The sequence below is a fragment of the Glandiceps talaboti genome, chromosome 17 (genome assembly GCF_964340395.1).
Source record: "Glandiceps talaboti chromosome 17, keGlaTala1.1, whole genome shotgun sequence".
In the NCBI taxonomy this organism is placed as follows: Eukaryota; Metazoa; Hemichordata; class Enteropneusta; family Spengelidae; genus Glandiceps; species Glandiceps talaboti.
Genome location: NC_135565.1, coordinates 4,901,029 through 4,919,141, shown reverse-complemented (window position 1 = coordinate 4,919,141; position 18,113 = coordinate 4,901,029). Strand labels below are relative to the sequence as shown.

The window sequence follows — 18,113 nt, the reverse complement described above, 5'->3', positions numbered from 1 at the left end:
TCTTCCCTTCCCTTCCCTTCCCTTCCCTTCTCTTCCCTTCTCTTCTCTTCTCTTCTCTTCTCTTCTCTTCTCTTCTCTTCTCTTCTCTTCTCTTCTCTTCTCTTCTCTTCTCTTCCCTTCCCTTCCCTTCCCTTCCCTTCCCTTCTCTTCTCTTCTCTTCTCTTCTCTTCTCGTCTATTCTCTCCTTCCCTTCCGTCCGCTTCCATCCCTTCGTTTCTATATCAGCACTCTCCATATCACACAACATGTGATTAGCGTTCATCCAATTCTCACCCGTTTACTTTATTTTTCATCTTCTAAGCTTTATTATGTTCGTCACATCCCCACTCGGTTTTTACAAAGAATGTCTTCAATTTCGATTCCCATTTGGCTGTCTAATTTTAACTTAAATATGCATGTGTATGCATTATCTGTCCAATGGTATATAGTAATGGCTTCCTTTGATCACCAAGTCGCCAAAAGTGTTGATGAATATTTTAAGAAGTTAACAGAAGAACAAATGAATCAGGGTTACGCAGAGTTTCGACTTCCTAAAGGTGCGTAATATGTTCCGTGTTCTATGTTTTTGTCATGTGACTCTTGTCAAAACATTTTGTTATGCAGTCAACATATTTTCATCTAGTATAATGTAGAATATCACGTGCTAAGCGAACATTTGATTGACCATTCAGAAAATAGCACACTTGTGATTTAACAAAACCATATGAGACGTGACGAGACGAGACGAGACAAGACGAGACGAGACGAGACGAGACAAGAAAAGGGCCACAAAGACCGAGCACGGTCGCAAGGGACATGATGTGACATGACGAGACGAGATTAGACGAGACGAGACTATATGCGGCAATTTATGAATCAAACAAAAACCTATCATGGCAGTCATTATCAGTTATAGTAAACTTAAACAAGACCATGTCAAACAGAACTTGTGTTTCAAATTACCAATAAAACTAATTTCTTGTACAGATGCATTTACATTAGTGTTTACCTTTCTTAACTTTGAAACATCAACTAGTCGTCATTATTAGCAAAGATAGTCTTTCATAATGACGTCATTCAGACTATATTATGAAAATGTAACTGTGAATAAAGTTATACCCAATCCTAGATAAGATTTTAATTTACAACGCAACTGTTGGTGTGCAGTGTCTCTCTCTGCCTGTCGAGCAAGATCGTACGGGTGAGTGATTGTACCTGTGTGGCTAATTCCTAACTTTGACAAGATTGTTAGATCCTGGTACCCTAGAAAGACAGAGTGGACAATCATTTACGTTACGCTCGACCTATAAGAACACAACTTAGACACCAAAACGGCGATGTACACGGGTAGGCCCAGAACGTAACACAAGCTCCCCGGACCATGCTAGATCCTAGAATATATTTCGTGCAACCCTAAAATGTAAAGATGTAGTTAGATGTTATTCCCCAACATCTTTCTTCATTCAGCCAAGGAAAATACGAGTGACCTAAGGGGCCTTTGTCACTACGAGTTGCTAGATGATCCGCGATCCGAGTAGTCACAACCCTTAAGTCACGAGTATCTTCCGGCGGAATGACGACAATAATTGGAGAATAACATAATTATAACAGTGAGAGTAATATCAAAGAAAAATCGGAGAAAGTAACGACAAGTTTGAATGTTTTGACTCATATGTCGGACACAGCAGACCCAGTGACGTAGACGCGCGTTGTCGTGACGTAGAACGACCAGAGTATATATTCCATATTTTTTGTTCAACTTGGATCGTATACGTACATGGTACAAACGTATTAAATGCAAGCTTCCCGGACCATCGCCCGATTCTAGAATGTATGTCGTGCAACAATAGAGTGTGCAAGTTCCCTGACAATCGTCTTGTATTTCGTGCAACCAATTATCTACGTACCTGATCAAAGTAGCCCAGTAATTGTGACGTCACCAGACTATCCAAACGATGCCCAATGTCAGTGGATATTGTTCACATATATGTCGACACGCCACATGTCAGATTTCAAGATTTATGATCGCGACCTGTTCTTCGCTGGTCATGGAGACAGTCCAACCCATGCCAGTAGAACATAGTTAGATGAACACATTCCGCTTTCACAGCACCAGACGATTCCTTATCGACGAGTCAATCTACTGTGTTGATGCGTTTTGTATCTGATGGCTCCCATATTGAAAAGGGCTTTGAAAATATTGTAGAAGACACATACGGTAATTTTATTTTTTTAAATCTAGCCTCGGATGCTGTGCAATATTTTACCCACAACTCTCTCTGATTTGTACTGTCAGGCATCATCTCCTTTGAGTCAGACAAATGTCACCTGTGTACAGAGTTTTATAAAAATACTTTTGATATTTTGCGAAAAGTAGAATTGCCACTGACGAGTTTCTGAATACCCATTTTCATTGGCAGTCGTATATTGTAGGAAATATATATTTTAGGAGTGTGTCAGGATATTTTATTTGAAAATATAATAAAAGTTGTCGTTATAAGTAATGAACCTCCAAATATACAATCAGAGAGAGTTGTGGATAAGATATTGTACAGAGTGGTGTAGTACTGCGTGTTTTGGCACATACATGAGATACTGGGACACACACACACATATATATATAGTCCCTGTACTAAGGGGTTCAATGTAGTTCAATGTAGGATAAACAGCTAAATTCTTTTACTTTACGGATGTGGTGGAGGTTTGAGCCATTTTAGTTCCCATCGTACAAAAACGATTTCAATTTTAATGAGTCTGTTTTATACCCCTATATACAAATATTTCTAACAGAATGTGAAATTGAGAAATGGAAAAAAGACCTGTTCTCATAGTAAATTCTTGGCACTAAAATACAGTAAAGTGTCAATAAAAGAACTAATTCAAGTTTTCCTCACTACATACTGGCTTTATATTCATAGCACTACATACTACTACATACTGACTTTGTATTCGATAGCACTACATACTACTACATACTGGCTTTATATTCATAGCACCACATACTACTACATACTGGCTTTGTATTCATAGCACTACATACTACTACATACTGATTTGAAACTGAAACAGTTTTCAATTTCGGCCAATTTAGTTAGAGGGAGGGAAGTCGGATTGCTTACTAAAAATAATACTTGTTTTCCTACATTGAACTATAATTGATCTTGTCCCTAATGCTAGCTAAGCGATTTTGCTATTTTAGATTTCGATATTTAAATGGATAATGATTCAGTTACAGTTTCATAATAACTTATACTGGTTCAAGTCATTAAGGGGTTAAATGTTTATTAGAGGATACTATTATACTACAGATGTATATACTTAACATGGCCTTTTCCTGTCTCTTTCCTATACACATTGAAATTTGGTATGGGTTTGTCTAAATCTTCTCTCGCACAATAATTGCACTCTGACTTCTCAATGACATTCCTGTAAACCAATATAAAACTCCGTATTTAAATGTTGCGATCAGAAGAAGTAAACATCAAACCACAAGGTCATTCAAAGGGAACTGTGTCAGAAGTCGCGACTGGCGTCCGGCGTCCAGTCGAGGTTAAATTCACAATTTTCATTTACGCAAAATTTTGCAATTCTCGATTAATGTGTTTAAGCGTTCACCATTCAAGTTCGAAAATAACGATCGTTCACCAATAACGCAATATTCGCGCAATTAAAAAAAGATACTTTCACCATTCATGCATAAGGTATATACTCCCCTGATATCTCTCTCTCTCTCTCTCTCTCTCTCTCTCTCTCTCTCTCTCTCTCTCTCTCTCTCTCTCTCTCTCTCTCTCTCTCTCTCTCTCTCTCTCTCTCTCTCTCTCTCTCTCTCTCTCTCTCTATATATATATATATATTACGGCATACACAAACACAACTAATTTGGCAAATTAAATATACTGTATATAGACGACTGTTCCTGAAGTTTAATGTGGTTAAATTCATGAGTAAGCTATTTCTTACCCTCTTGAAACTATCATCATCATCATCATCATCACCACCACCACCACCACCACCACCACCACCACCACCACCACCACCACGTCATCTTAAAATTCTCCCGTAAAGATCAGATCAAGATCTCCTTTTCCATACATGAACAAATCCAATTAATTTTTTTCAACAGAAGTGTGTTGAATTTGCCTTGAGAAACATATACCAATCGAGGGAAAGTAGTAACATAGACTGTTTAGCTATGTAAATCTAGGGAGTTTGTATTATTTTGACCAACTTAGGGGTGTTCATTTGACCCCCGTGGTACTGAAGTTCACAGATCGTATGCACCTAAGTTTATCTGGCGGACAAGAAGTAACGTGGTACGTGGCAAACAGACAAGGTAAGTTTTACTGTGTTGACCCAAGAAATGTTGCTCATACTTGCGATAAAGTACCCCATGTATTACATTTCCAATGCAATATGTGTGAGGTATTTTATGTATGTAGATGACCATGACCTGGGGGTAGTTGGCAACCACAGACACTTGTTACCCGAGATACCGGTATGTATCATAATGTTTATATTAGAATAAATAAAATGTCGATAATATCGTTAATATTGAGTTATTTAGCCAACTATATATAAATGGGTAAAATTACACTAGTTTCTGTGATCGCGCAAGTCCACTCACCGGACTTCCGTGATCACAGAAACATGTGTAATTTTACCCCGTATATATATAGTCTACTACAACTAAAACATCGAGGGATTGCCATACGATTGTGCATACCATACACATTTTATGTTCCCCAAGAACAATTTAGATAGATAAGAAACACAGGCTTCTCACAGACCACTCAATACAAATATAAGCAACATCATCTGACCCCTACTGATACACAGACCCACACACATCGTCCTTGGATCAAACAAGCTATTGAAAGTCATCACAATGCAGGCTCAGATTTTCGCACATACAAGTGTATTGATTCAAAGTTACAAGTTACAAGCAGGCACTGTATGTGCACATACATATACAGTGCCTGCTTGTTGGCAGGAGTGTGGTGTTGTTTATATTTGTATTGAGTGGTCTGTGGGAAGCCTGTTTCTTACCTATCTAAATTGTTCTTGGGAATATAAAATACACAGTCGTTCGGCGATCCCTCGATGTTAATTGTATTTCGCGGTGACTGGACTTGCGCGATCACAGAAGCATGTGTAATTTCATCATTTTCATATATAGTTGGCTAAATACGTCAATTTTTATCTATATTATCGACATTTTATTGTATTCTGATAGAAACATTCTGATACATATCTCGGGTAACAAGTGCCTGTGTTGGCAACCCAGCGTAACAAAGTTCACCTCGATACCACTTCCGGTGTTTGCGTGGATGCTACTGTATAGTTCAGAGTCCTTGCGAACTTTGTACTGCCCCTGTGTACATGTCTTTCTTTTTGGGGTTATTATTTTTTGTGATATAGGTACATCACTAATAACTAAGGCCGGGGTCAGAATTAACAGCGGGGGGGGGGGGGGGCTGGGTAGCAAATATGTTGGTCAAAAAGATTTTGCACCCAGGCTCCCCCCTGGCCCTTCGCGCTCTCCACAAATTTCATAGCTCCCCTTTTAAAAAATGAAGCCAAGAATTTTCGCAGCGGCCCAATAATTTTAATGTGTAATTTTACAGTAATCCACCACCCCCCCCCCTCACACACAGATATATACAGTATGGCACACTACATTAAACTAACAGTGGAAATCAACTTCAGGGTCCACATAACATTGAGAGATTTCTTTACAAGTAGATTTGGGTTTTGGACAAAAAGGTCTCACATTGGGTTGGGATCTGTACTTGGAAATACTTAGTCAGCAGGATTTTATTTTTCAGTCTTGATTTTGAGCAGAAACAGCATCACCAAATAATAGCTAGTGTAGGAGGCCATTTATTGACATTAACTTCCAAACCCTAGACATTATGGAAAGCCATATAGAGTACTTGAGAATTGTCTTCACTTCATCTTATACAGATATATTTTGGCAGACATACACATTCGCTTAGCTATTGACATAATTAAATGCTTAAGGGAAAATGAAGTGAAGAATTTTACAAAAGTGCAATGTAAACGACTGCTTTTGAGGTTTGAATGTATAAATAGTCTCCAAAGGGAGAGAGAGAGAGAGAGAGAGAGAGAGAGAGAGAGAGAGAGAGAGAGAGAGAGAGAGAGAGAGAGAGAGAGAGAGAGAGAGAGAGAGAGAGAGAGAGAGAGAGAGAGAGAGAGAGAGAGAGAGAGAGAGAGAGAGAGGGAGGGAGGGAGGGAGGGAGGGGGGGAGAGAGATACACAAATATATTCGTATGGCTGTCACCTACGTCATCACTGAATATAAGTATAAGTGTAACAAATAGAGAGGGGGACCTCCAATGTTAACGTAACCCTCCTCCAATGTTACCCTCTCTCTCCAATTCGTACACGAGATCGACTTGGACGTTAGGGAATTAGCTCAGACTACGCATAGTGTTCATAGTTAACCTGGTGGCCCAGTCAGGGAGCAGATGGACGCTCCTTGTCTCAAACTTTATTCCAACATTAAATTCTTATAAACACAAAATATACAATACTCAAATGATTGGGTGATAAAATAATCAGCACTGTAAATGAATAAAACGGAAGTGTTGCCGTCGCCTTAATTCAATGCAAATGATATTGGCAAATATGAAAACTAGCTAAACAATGGGATCTTTTAATAACTTAATGTTGTCATCTCAGAAGAATACTATTCGCGAAATGCAAACATTTGTTTCAAGTATTATTAATTCATGACAGCTGAGAGTTCACGATGACCTCGCAAAACATCAAAACTTAGCGAATATTAAAAAGTTGTATTCTGTCATCCGTAACATAAGTTATTGTGGCGAAGGCACGAGAAATCTTGAAATTTAATCGACTGTTCCTGAGCTTTAATGTGGTTCAAATCACGAGCAAAATATTTCGGACCCCCCCCCCCCCCCAGATCAGATCATCAGCATGTTCATGGTCCCCCTGTGAACCTTCAATTTCTTCATACCCTAATTTCTCACCAGCACCCTCCACCCTGTCGTACATATTGTCCACAGCCTAAAAATGTAGATTTTGGGGTGGGGTACAGATACGGTGTGTTTAGATTTATATCTCGCCATGACTAATATATATCCATAATCACAGTGACGACATGCTTAGTCTGTGATTCCCAGCCTTCAATGTTCTATTCAGATAACAGCATTCAGGAAAGGGGATTCCCAGCCTTCAATGTTCTATTCAGATAACAGCATTCAGGAAAGGGGATTCCCAGCCTTCAATGTTCTATTCAGATAACAGCATTCAGGAAAGGGGATTCCCAGCCTTCAATGTTCTATTCAGATAACAGCATTCAGGAAAGGGATTCCCAGCCTTCAATGTTCTATTCAGATAACAGCATTCAGGAAAAGGGATTCCCAGCCTTCAATGTTCTATTCAGATAACAGCATTCAGGAAAAGGGATTCCCAGCCTTCAATGTTCTATTCAGATAACAGCATTCAGGAAAGGGGATTCCCAGCCTTCAATGTTCTATTCAGATAACAGCATTCAGGAAAGGGATTCCCAGCCTTCAATGTTCTATTCAGATAACAGCATTCAGGAAAAGGGATTCCCAGCCTTCAATGTTTTATTCAGATAACAGCATTCAGGAAAAGGGATTCCCAGCCTTCAATGTTCTATTCAGATAACAGCATTCAGGAAAGGGGATTCCCAGCCTTCAATGTTCTATTCAGATAACAGCATTCAGGAAAGGGGATTCCCAGCCTTCAATGTTCTATTCAGATAACAGCATTCAGGAAAGGGGATTCCCAGCCTTCAATGTTCTATTCAGATAACAGCATTCAGGAAAAGGGATTCCCAGCCTTCAATGTTCTATTCAGATAACAGCATTCAGGAAAGGGGATTCCCAGCCTTCAATGTTCTATTCAGATAACAGCATTCAGGAAAGGGGATTCCCAGCCTTCAATGTTCTATTCAGATAACAGCATTCAGGAAAAGGGATTCCCAGCCTTCAATGTTCTATTCAGATAACAGCATTCAGGAAAAGGGATTCCCAGCCTTCAATGTTCTATTCAGATAACAGCATTCAGGAAAGGGGATTCCCAGCCTTCAATGTTCTATTCAGAACAACATTCAGGAAAGGGGATTCCCAGCCTTCAATGTTCTATTCAGATAACAGCATTCAGGAAAGGGGATTCCCAGCCTTCAATGTTCTATTCAGATAACAGCATTCAGGAAAAGGGATTCCCAGCCTTCAATGTTCTATTCAGATAACAGCATTCAGGAAAGGGGATTCCCAGCCTTCAATGTTCTATTCAGATAACAGCATTCAGGAAAGGGGATTCCCAGCCTTCAATGTTCTATTCAGATAACAGCATTCAGGAAAGGGGATTCCCAGCCTTCAATGTTCTATTCAGATAACAGCATTCAGGAAAGGGGATTCCCAGCCTTCAATGTTCTATTCAGATAACAGCATTCAGGAAAGGGGATTCCCAGCCTTCAATGTTCTATTCAGAACAACATTCAGGAAAGGGGATTCCCAGCCTTCAATGTTCTATTCAGATAACAGCATTCAGGAAAGGGGATTCCCAGCCTTCAATGTTCTATTCAGATAACAGCATTCAGGAAAGGGGATTCCCAGCCTTCAATGTTCTATTCAGATAACAGCATTCAGGAAAGGGGATTCCCAGCCTTCAATGTTCTATTCAGATAACAGCATTCAGGAAAAGGGATTCCCAGCCTTCAATGTTCTATTCAGATAACAGCATTCAGGAAAGGGGATTCCCAGGCTTCAATGTTCTATTCAGATAACAGCATTCAGGAAAGGGGATTCCCAGCCTTCAATGTTCTATTCAGATAACAGCATTCAGGAAAGGGGATTCCCAGCCTTCAATGTTCTATTCAGATAACAGCATTCAGGAAAAGGGATTCCCAGCCTTCAATGTTCTATTCAGATAACAGCATTCAGGAAAGGGGATTCCCAGCCTTCAATGTTCTATTCAGATAACAGCATTCAGGAAAAGGGATTCCCAGCCTTCAATGTTCTATTCAGATAACAGCATTCAGGAAAGGGGATTCCCAGCCTTCAATGTTCTATTCAGATAACAGCATTCAGGAAAAGGGATTCCCAGCCTTCAATGTTCTATTCAGATAACAGCATTCAGGAAAGGGGATTCCCAGCCTTCAATGTTCTATTCAGATAACAGCATTCAGGAAAAGGGATTCCCAGCCTTCAATGTTCTATTCAGATAACAGCATTCAGGAAAGGGGATTCCCAGCCTTCAATGTTCTATTCAGATAACAGCATTCAGGAAAAGGGATTCCCAGCCTTCAATGTTCTATTCAGATAACAGCATTCAGGAAAGGGGATTCCCAGCCTTCAATGTTCTATTCAGATAACAGCATTCAGGAAAAGGGATTCCCAGCCTTCAATGTTCTATTCAGATAACAGCATTCAGGAAAGGGGATTCCCAGCCTTCAATGTTCTATTCAGATAACAGCATTCAGGAAAGGGGATTCCCAGCCTTCAATGTTCTATTCAGATAACAGCATTCAGGAAAGGGGATTCCCAGCCTTCAATGTTCTATTCAGATAACAGCATTCAGGAAAGGGGATTCCCAGCCTCCAATGTTCTATTCAGATAACAGCATTCAGGAAAGGGGATTCCCAGCCTTCAATGTTCTATTCAGATAACAGCATTCAGGAAAAGGGATTCCCAGCCTTCAATGTTCTATTCAGATAACAGCATTCAGGAAAGGGGATTCCCAGCCTTCAATGTTCTATTCAGATAACAGCATTCAGGAAAGGGGATTCCCAGCCTTCAATGTTCTATTCAGAACAACATTCAGGAAAAGGGATATATGCACGTAGGACAAATTAACACACATTTCCTTTAAAAATATTTGAAAATAAAACAACTCTGAAAAACCATCGGAAATGGTGAGAAAGGGTGAATCCCATGTTTATACTCAAATCAAATCAAATCTAGTAAAAAACTTCACTGCATGAATAATTACGATAGTAGTACAGACAGACAGACAGACAGACAGACAGACAGACAGCCAGCCAGACAGACAGACAGATAGACAAAGAGAGACAGACATTCAATCCAGTAGATAATTGGCAAACAGCTTAGAAAACGGTGACTGTTAAACTTTGTTTCATCTACTAACACAGCCGTCACCAATAGAGGGCGCTGTTTAAGCAGCTTGAGTGAAATACTGTACTTGTACTCTGATATGAGTAGTGATAATCGGTGACGTGTGATTTATTTTTGTTTGTTTGTAGATGGGTATAAAGCTGACAATAGGTGTCCTCCTTGTTGCCATAGTAATAGGCACATTTGTTGGAAAAATGCTGATGTCACAGTCTCGCTCAGAGCCACCCGAATACGGTGACGGTTGGTGGGGTCGAGGTGAACGAGGAGAAGGGGAGGAAGATACGTCAATCCGTCAAGTCAACATCAATGTACCCGATACAGTCATAAATGACCTGAAGCTCAGATTAGGCCGATCTAGGCGTTTTGAGCCACTTGAAGACGTCAAGTCTCATTATGGATTCAACGCCAATTATATGCAAAAAGTTGTAGACTACTGGATGAATAGTTATGATTGGAAGAAGCAGCAGGCAAAACTTAATCAGTTTGAACATTTTAAAACATACATTGAAGGCATTGATGTTCATTACATTCATGTCAAGCCAAGAGGTATCGCAGAAGAAAAAATCAAACCACTACTTATGATTCATGGCTGGCCCGGCTCCATTATCGAATTCTACAAAATACTTCCAATGTTGACCGATCCATTGAATCACGGTGGTACGGAAGACGATGCGTTTGAAGTTATCTGTCCATCTATACCTGGATATGGCTTCTCTGAAGCTCCTCATAAACAAGGTATTTATTATAGTTCCACATTGTGTACAAGCGTGGTTTTGATAACCATGGTAACACTGCAACAGAGGGGGTAAATCTGGTAACACTTGTTCATAGGATTGTTATATTTTGTACCATAATTTGTATGAAGTATCCCAGTAAAGTAAATTTGAAAAGTGGGCATTGTTTACAGATCGTGGCACCACATGTGCTTATCTTGGCGAACAATATCATTTATAACTGAAATTCTAAAAGAAATGGTTCATGGTTTCCTTTCTACTGTAACTGTCATTTCAAGGCAATCAGACTATTAAAGTTATGATTATGAATTGAAAGAATCATTAAACATTTATACAGTGTTATGATGAAAAAAGAGATACAAAAATTGTCGCCCTCTACAGGGACTGAGCTCTTATATAACTCAGTAACTCTCTAGCTTAAATACTGACCGTGAGTATATATTGTACATGATAACTAAATTATTAATTAATTAGTAACCAATTTAACTACTAACTTCAAAAGTATGATGAAATCTCATCTGTGCAAATCTTCAGTCTAAGTTCATGAACTTAACTTCAAAATGTTCAAGTAGCTCACCAAAGTTTTTGGAGCAATATGAAGTTAATTCATGAACTTAACAATTAACCACCAACACCTTTCTTCTATGTGTGGGATTTCCATTGGTACGCATGTCTGTTTTATCTACTTTTGATGAGCTTTCTTTGACCATTCAGTTCTATTTTTTCAACATTCTATGATTTGAGGTATATTCTCTATAACATTTTCATAACATTGGGATAGACCATCTCTTCAGCTTTCTAACATTAATCTTCATTTTTGATAAAGGGTTATTGCTTGAAACGTTAGTTAAGCGTTACATGATCTAAGATCTAGAGACTGTTTTACCCACATTTTGTGTACGTGTATCTATTGAACAGTCAGTCTACTTTTGTCTGTCATTCCTTGTGGGGATCCTACTTATGTAAACACTATTAAATTACAATCAATGTATGTTGTATTTTATCACAGGTTTCGATATGTTTGCAGCTGCTAGAGTTTTTGATAAGTTGATGGTGAGGTTGGGATTTGAGAGTTATTACGTCCAAGGTGGTGATTGGGGTTCAGGTATTGGAAACTCATTAGGTCTAATTCAACCAAGGTATGTATAACATACAATCCAGTCATGTGGAGATGTTGTACCCGGTTTTCCACTATTATGCCAGACAGTTCTCTAGGAATCGTTTATTCAAACCTAAAATAGTTTACGGTTACCATAGCAACGATTGAATATGACAGATATATGCTTACTGCTATATTGCTCGATCCTTCGAGTTGTTTCTAGTTAAATGCTGACGCTATTGACGTCACTTCACAGCGGGGAAATTAAAAAAAAAAACTATGAATTTTTACATGCTTTCTGACTGTAGCTTCCTTAAAGTAAATGGCTGCTAGCGAAATATGCCAGGTGTGGGTAGCAGAAAAATAAAGAGCAACATCCCAACATGATAGGATTCTAGACTAAGGTATGAATTACATTGTAGTCTATTTAAGATTGACTGAGTAGTGCGGTCTTTTAGTCTGTACATCCAAGGCATTTGACCCAAAATACAAATGTAGTTGCTTAATTGTTCAAAACAGGATATAATTACGAAAACATGAAGTAAGTGGAAATGTTAAAATGAAATTATGATAAATTTACATAAAGCTCTCTACGTAATTTCATTGCATGAAATGTAAATACAGCAAGACATTGAAGAATATGCACATTATCTGATGAAAGTAAATTGATGAATTTATCAGTAGTTGCAGGTTCAAAGTAAAAACTTGGTAGATACTTAGTTCTCACAACATTAAAAAGGGGAACAAACTAACAGAAAATGATATTCATCCTCTACCTGATTTAAATCCCATAGTTGGCATAACCTCATGCATCTTTCAATACCATGTTTCCTAACTGCAAATAGTGCGAAGGGCAACGAATTAATTTGAGATTGATGTTCCCATACAAAATGGCCTACTTACAGCTAGCTGTGTGTAAGGTTTTAGACAACATGAAGTTGAATACTGATTCAAGATCTTGTAACTGTGATGACATTATGTATTACCCCTGTAGAAAAGAAAGTATATCCTGGGAGAGCCATTACCACTCACTGCAATCGTGGGATATGCTAGCCTACATGTAGACTTGAATGACTAATGCTACTACACTATTTCCGCTATCCTATTAATTGACATTTTGATTTTTTTTTAAATTGTCGCTCATCCACCTCATCTACTGATGGTTTTTACAACCACTTGTATTTCCCTGGCTTTACCTGATTGCTCGAATACACAATTAGTCACATTAAAATCGTAATTAGGCATGTTGAAAAAGAATAGCTGTGTATACATTTGAAGTACATAATGACAAGCAATTTTAGTTCATAATTTTCAATAAATATGCAAATTGGGTAATTAATATTCACTGTTCTACACAAGCAAATGAGTTTGCTTGGCCCCTCAACATGAATTGTTTCATTTTATTATTATTATTATGTTTACTATGAATTAATTTCTGCTCTTCATGCAGCCACGTTTTGGGTTACCACACCAACTTGCCAATGGGAGCGCCACCATTTCACATTGCTAAGCTGATTATTGGAAGCGTATTTCCTACACTGGTTGTTGATGAAGAAGATATAGATCTTGTTTTCCCAGCCTTTGAAAAATTCACAACCATGTTGAGAGAAACAGGATACATGCACTTGCAAGCTACAAAACCAGACACCCCAGGTGAGTGATTGACGTCATACATTTATACGTTACAAAACCAGGCACCCCAGTTGATTGATTGACTTCATACACTTGATGTTACAAAATCAGACCCCCCAGGTGAGTGATTGACTTCATAAATTTATATTCCAAGACAAGACATCCCCCAGGTGAGTAAATGACATCGTTCTTTTACACCTTACAAACAAGACACCCTAGTCGAATGAATGACTTCATACTTTTACATGGTACAAAACCAGACACCCTAGATGAGTGATTGACGTTATACATTTACATGTTACAAAACCAGACACCCCAGGTGAGTGAATGACTTTATGTATTTACATGTTACAAAACCAGACACCCCAGGTGAGTGAAGACTTCGTACATTTACATGTTACAAAACCAGACACCCCAGGTGAGTGAATGACTTCATACATTTACATGTTACAAAACCAGACACCCTAGATGAGTGATTGACTTTCTAAATTTACATGTTACAAAACCAGACACCCTTTGTTAGTGAATGACTTCATACATTTAAATGGTACAAAACCAGACACCCCAGGTGAGTGAATGACTTCATACATTTACATGATACAAAACCAGACACCCCAGGTGAGTGAATGACTTCATACATTTACATGTTACAAAACCAGAAAGCCCAGGTGAGGGAATGACTTCATACATTTAAATGGTACAAAACCAGACACCCCAGGTGAGTGAATGACTTCATACATTTACATGTTACAAAACCAGAAAGCCCAGGTGAGGGAATGACTTCATACATTTAAATGGTACAAAACCAGACACCCCAGGTGAGTGAATGACTTCATACATTTACATGTTACAAAACCAGACACCCTAGATGAGTGATTGACTTGATAATTTACATGTTACAAAACCAGAAAGCCCAGGTGAGGGAATGACTTCATACATTTACATGTTACAAAACCAGACACCCAGGTGAGTGAATGACTTCATACATGTACATGTTACAAAACCAGACACCCTATGTGAGTGATTGACTTTATACATTTACATGTTACAAAACCAGACACCCCAGGTGAGTGAATGACTTCATACATTTACATGTTACAAAACCAGACACCCTAGATGAGGGATTGACTTTATATGTACATGTTACAAAACCAGACACCCTTTGTTAGTGAATGACTTCATACATTTAAATGGTACAAAACCAGACACCCCAGGTGAGTGATTGACTTCATACATTTACATGTTACAAAACCAGACACCCTATGTTAGTGAATGACTTCATACATTTAAATGGTACAAAACCAGACACCCCAGGTGAGTGATCGACTTCATACATTTACATGTTACAAAACCAGACACCCTAGATGAGTGATTGACTTCATACATTTACATGTTACAAAGCCAGACACCCTAGGTGAGTGATTGACTTCATACATTTACATGTTACAAAGCCAGACACCCTAGGTGAGTGATTGACTTTATACATTTACATGTTACAAAGCCAAACACCCTAGATGAGTGAATGACTTCATACATTTACATGTTACAAAGCCAGACACTCTAGATGAGTGAATGACTTCATATATTTACATGTTACAAAGCCAGACACCCTAGATGAGTGAATGACTTCATACATTAAACATATTACAAAACCAGACACCCGAGGTGAGGGAATGACTTCATACATTTACATGTTACAAAGCCAGACACTTTAGATGAGTGAATGACTTCATACATTTACACGTTTCTAAACCAGACACCCCAGGTGAGTGACTGGCTTTATATATTTACATTTTACAAAACCAGACACCCCAGGTGAGTGAATTACTTCATACATTTACATGTTACAAAACCAGATACCCTAGGTGAGTGAATGACTTCAGACATTTACATGTTACAAAATCAAACATCCAATGTGAGTGATTGAATGTAAGAAAAACAGATGCCCCGGGTGAATGATCGACAGTATGCATGTACAAGCTACTAACCAAAGTCTTCTAGTGATTGATTGATTGATTGATTGATTGATTGATTGATTGATTGATTGATTGATTGATTGATTGATTGATTGACTGATTGATTGATTGATTGATTGATTGATTGATTGATTGATTGATTGATTAATTGAATGTTTGATATATTGATCGATTGAATAATTGATTTATTCAATAATACATTCTGTGTTCATTAACAGGTTTTGTCATCATGTTTCTCCTGTTGGTCTGGCTATCCTGATTGATTGATTGATTGATTGATTGATTGATTGATTGATTGATTGATTGATTTATATTCAATCACACTTTCTGTGTTTTTAACAGGTTTTGCCCTCAATGATTCTCCTGTTGGTCTGGCTGCATATATTCTGGAAAAGTTTTGTGTATGGACAAATTTAGAAAATCTGGATTTAGAGGATGGGGGATTGGAGAAGTATTTCACCCTAGATGAAGTATTGACAAATGTTATGATTTACTGGGTTAATGGTAACATCGCATCATCAATGAGATTCTATAAGGAATCTGTTCTTCAAGTTTTCTTGGGAATTAGAAAGTAAGTAGCAATTGCCTTGTTCCACTATTGGTATGTACACATGAATGGATGATTAACTGGTGCATTTTACCTTGGCTTTCCTGATCAGTGAGGGACAGAAATAGACTGGCACCAATCCGTCAGGAATTGTTTTTCCTCAAATTTATTTGCTTGTTATTAGCTACTACAGTGGGCTCTGACTTGCCGTCTGTGCGTCCATGCATTCGGCCGTAATACCTCACTTCTCAGGCATGTAACATGCAATTTCATTCATACATATGTGACATATCATGTGGTACATGTGTATGTCATTTTGCTCTGCGATATATGCAAATTTGACCGAATGGTGGCCATATTTGGATTTCTAAATCAATAATTTCTATATCACTTTTAAGGGCAAACACTTGAAAGTCTATATCAAAAACTATAAAACATAGAGACTTTCAAGTGTTTACCCTTATATTATCTGATACAATCTATCTTGTGATACTTTACCTTTGACCCTGACCTTGGCCTTCAAGGTTAATTGTCAAATATCATTTATTTCTTGCATATCACATGCAATCAGTGGTGTTCATTTATGTTCAACTTCTTTAAACTAATGTTCGCAATAATACATACAGGGATATTCTTGATCAATTGTTGTTCTTGGAGCTCATGTCAATTTTTACAGAATTGCGGTCATTCTGTTGCTAAAAAATAGTTATTGCACAACTCAAAACTATATTACATATAAAATTCATACAAATGCCTACCCCATCATAACTAGATGTGAGCTTTGTCCTTTGACCTTAACCTTGACTTTCAGGGTCACTTAACAAAATCAGTTAATTTCTTGCATACCACATGCACTTATTAATGGTGTTCGTTTAGTCACACGTAAGTAAACTAAACGGGGGTTTGTCTTCTACGAAGACTTGTTCATTTTTAGTACAACTAAACTGAGATTTCTTATGCATAACCGGATAGAGCAGGCCGGTTATCGCAGAGCGACATGCCATATACAATCTACAATATATAATGCCCGTATGATTCACCAGGCTAGTCTAGTGTATAACTGGCTGACACCAGACTAGACAATCAGAAAAAGACTGTTTTAACGGTATTATATAGAAGGACAGGAATGCCATTCTATAGGATAAAAATAATACAATACTGATAAATTTTCACAGATAAGTCATGCTAGGAGGGCATAGTGGATTTCTTAATTGTTCACAGATGAATGTCTTTTCACTGACTTTGATATTTCCGCTTTGATTTTCAGTTACAAATTGAGGGTACCTACTGGCATAGCAATGTTCAAAAATGAACTCTTTGGCCAAATACCACATGCCTGGGCTAAACAAATGTTTCCTGAACTTGTCAGTTATACCAGGATTCCAACTGGAGGTCATTTTGCTGCTCTCGAAGTACCAGAGCTTTTAGCTGAAGATTTTAGACAGTTTGTAAGAAAAGTTGAAGAGAAAAAATAAAATTTATCCATTCTTCAATAATAGTGCCCTATGTGAGTGAGTTATAGCTGCCAGTTTAGAAACCAAATACAAAGAAAAAAGTAGGATATGTTTAGGAGAAAACCCTTTTGAATCAGCTTAGTCACAACATTAGATATGCTGAGAATGTGTCATCATTTCAATATATGCTTTCATCATTTTAATAACCGGATGTGTGTAAATTCTTTTGAATCAACTGGCTTCTGCACATAGTCTTCTGTTTGTAAATGTCGTCAGTGCAAAATTGTTTGATGTCAATTAATTTGTTACTAATATCAGGTATACTTTCACTTTGATGATTTATTTTAGAACTGATGTATTTTTGATGTTGGTTGGACACTATTAGAGGTGCTTGTCACCTGTTTGTCCATTCCTTGTACATATTGTCTTTTGTTGTTTTTATTGTTTTTATTGTTTTTATTGTTTGTTTGTTTGTTTGTTTGTTTGTTTGTTTGTTTGTTTGTTTGTCGCTATTGTTTTGGGTATATGTGTGGTCTTTCTATCC

At 38.0% G+C, this 18,113-nt stretch overlaps 1 protein-coding gene across 1 annotated transcript; it reads left to right on the top strand.

Moving 5' to 3' along the window:
• Nucleotides 1-4,149: 4,149 nt before the first annotated feature.
• Nucleotides 4,150-18,072, top strand: LOC144448396 (epoxide hydrolase 1-like). The gene is made up of 6 exons (XM_078138624.1): nt 4,150-4,312; nt 10,256-10,862; nt 11,871-12,000; nt 13,411-13,613; nt 15,911-16,139; nt 17,383-18,072. The coding sequence occupies exons 2-6, from the start codon at nt 10,256-10,258 to the stop codon at nt 17,588-17,590; spliced, it is 1,377 nt and encodes a 458-aa protein (XP_077994750.1). The 5' UTR covers nt 4,150-4,312; the 3' UTR covers nt 17,591-18,072.
• Nucleotides 18,073-18,113: the final 41 nt, after the last annotated feature.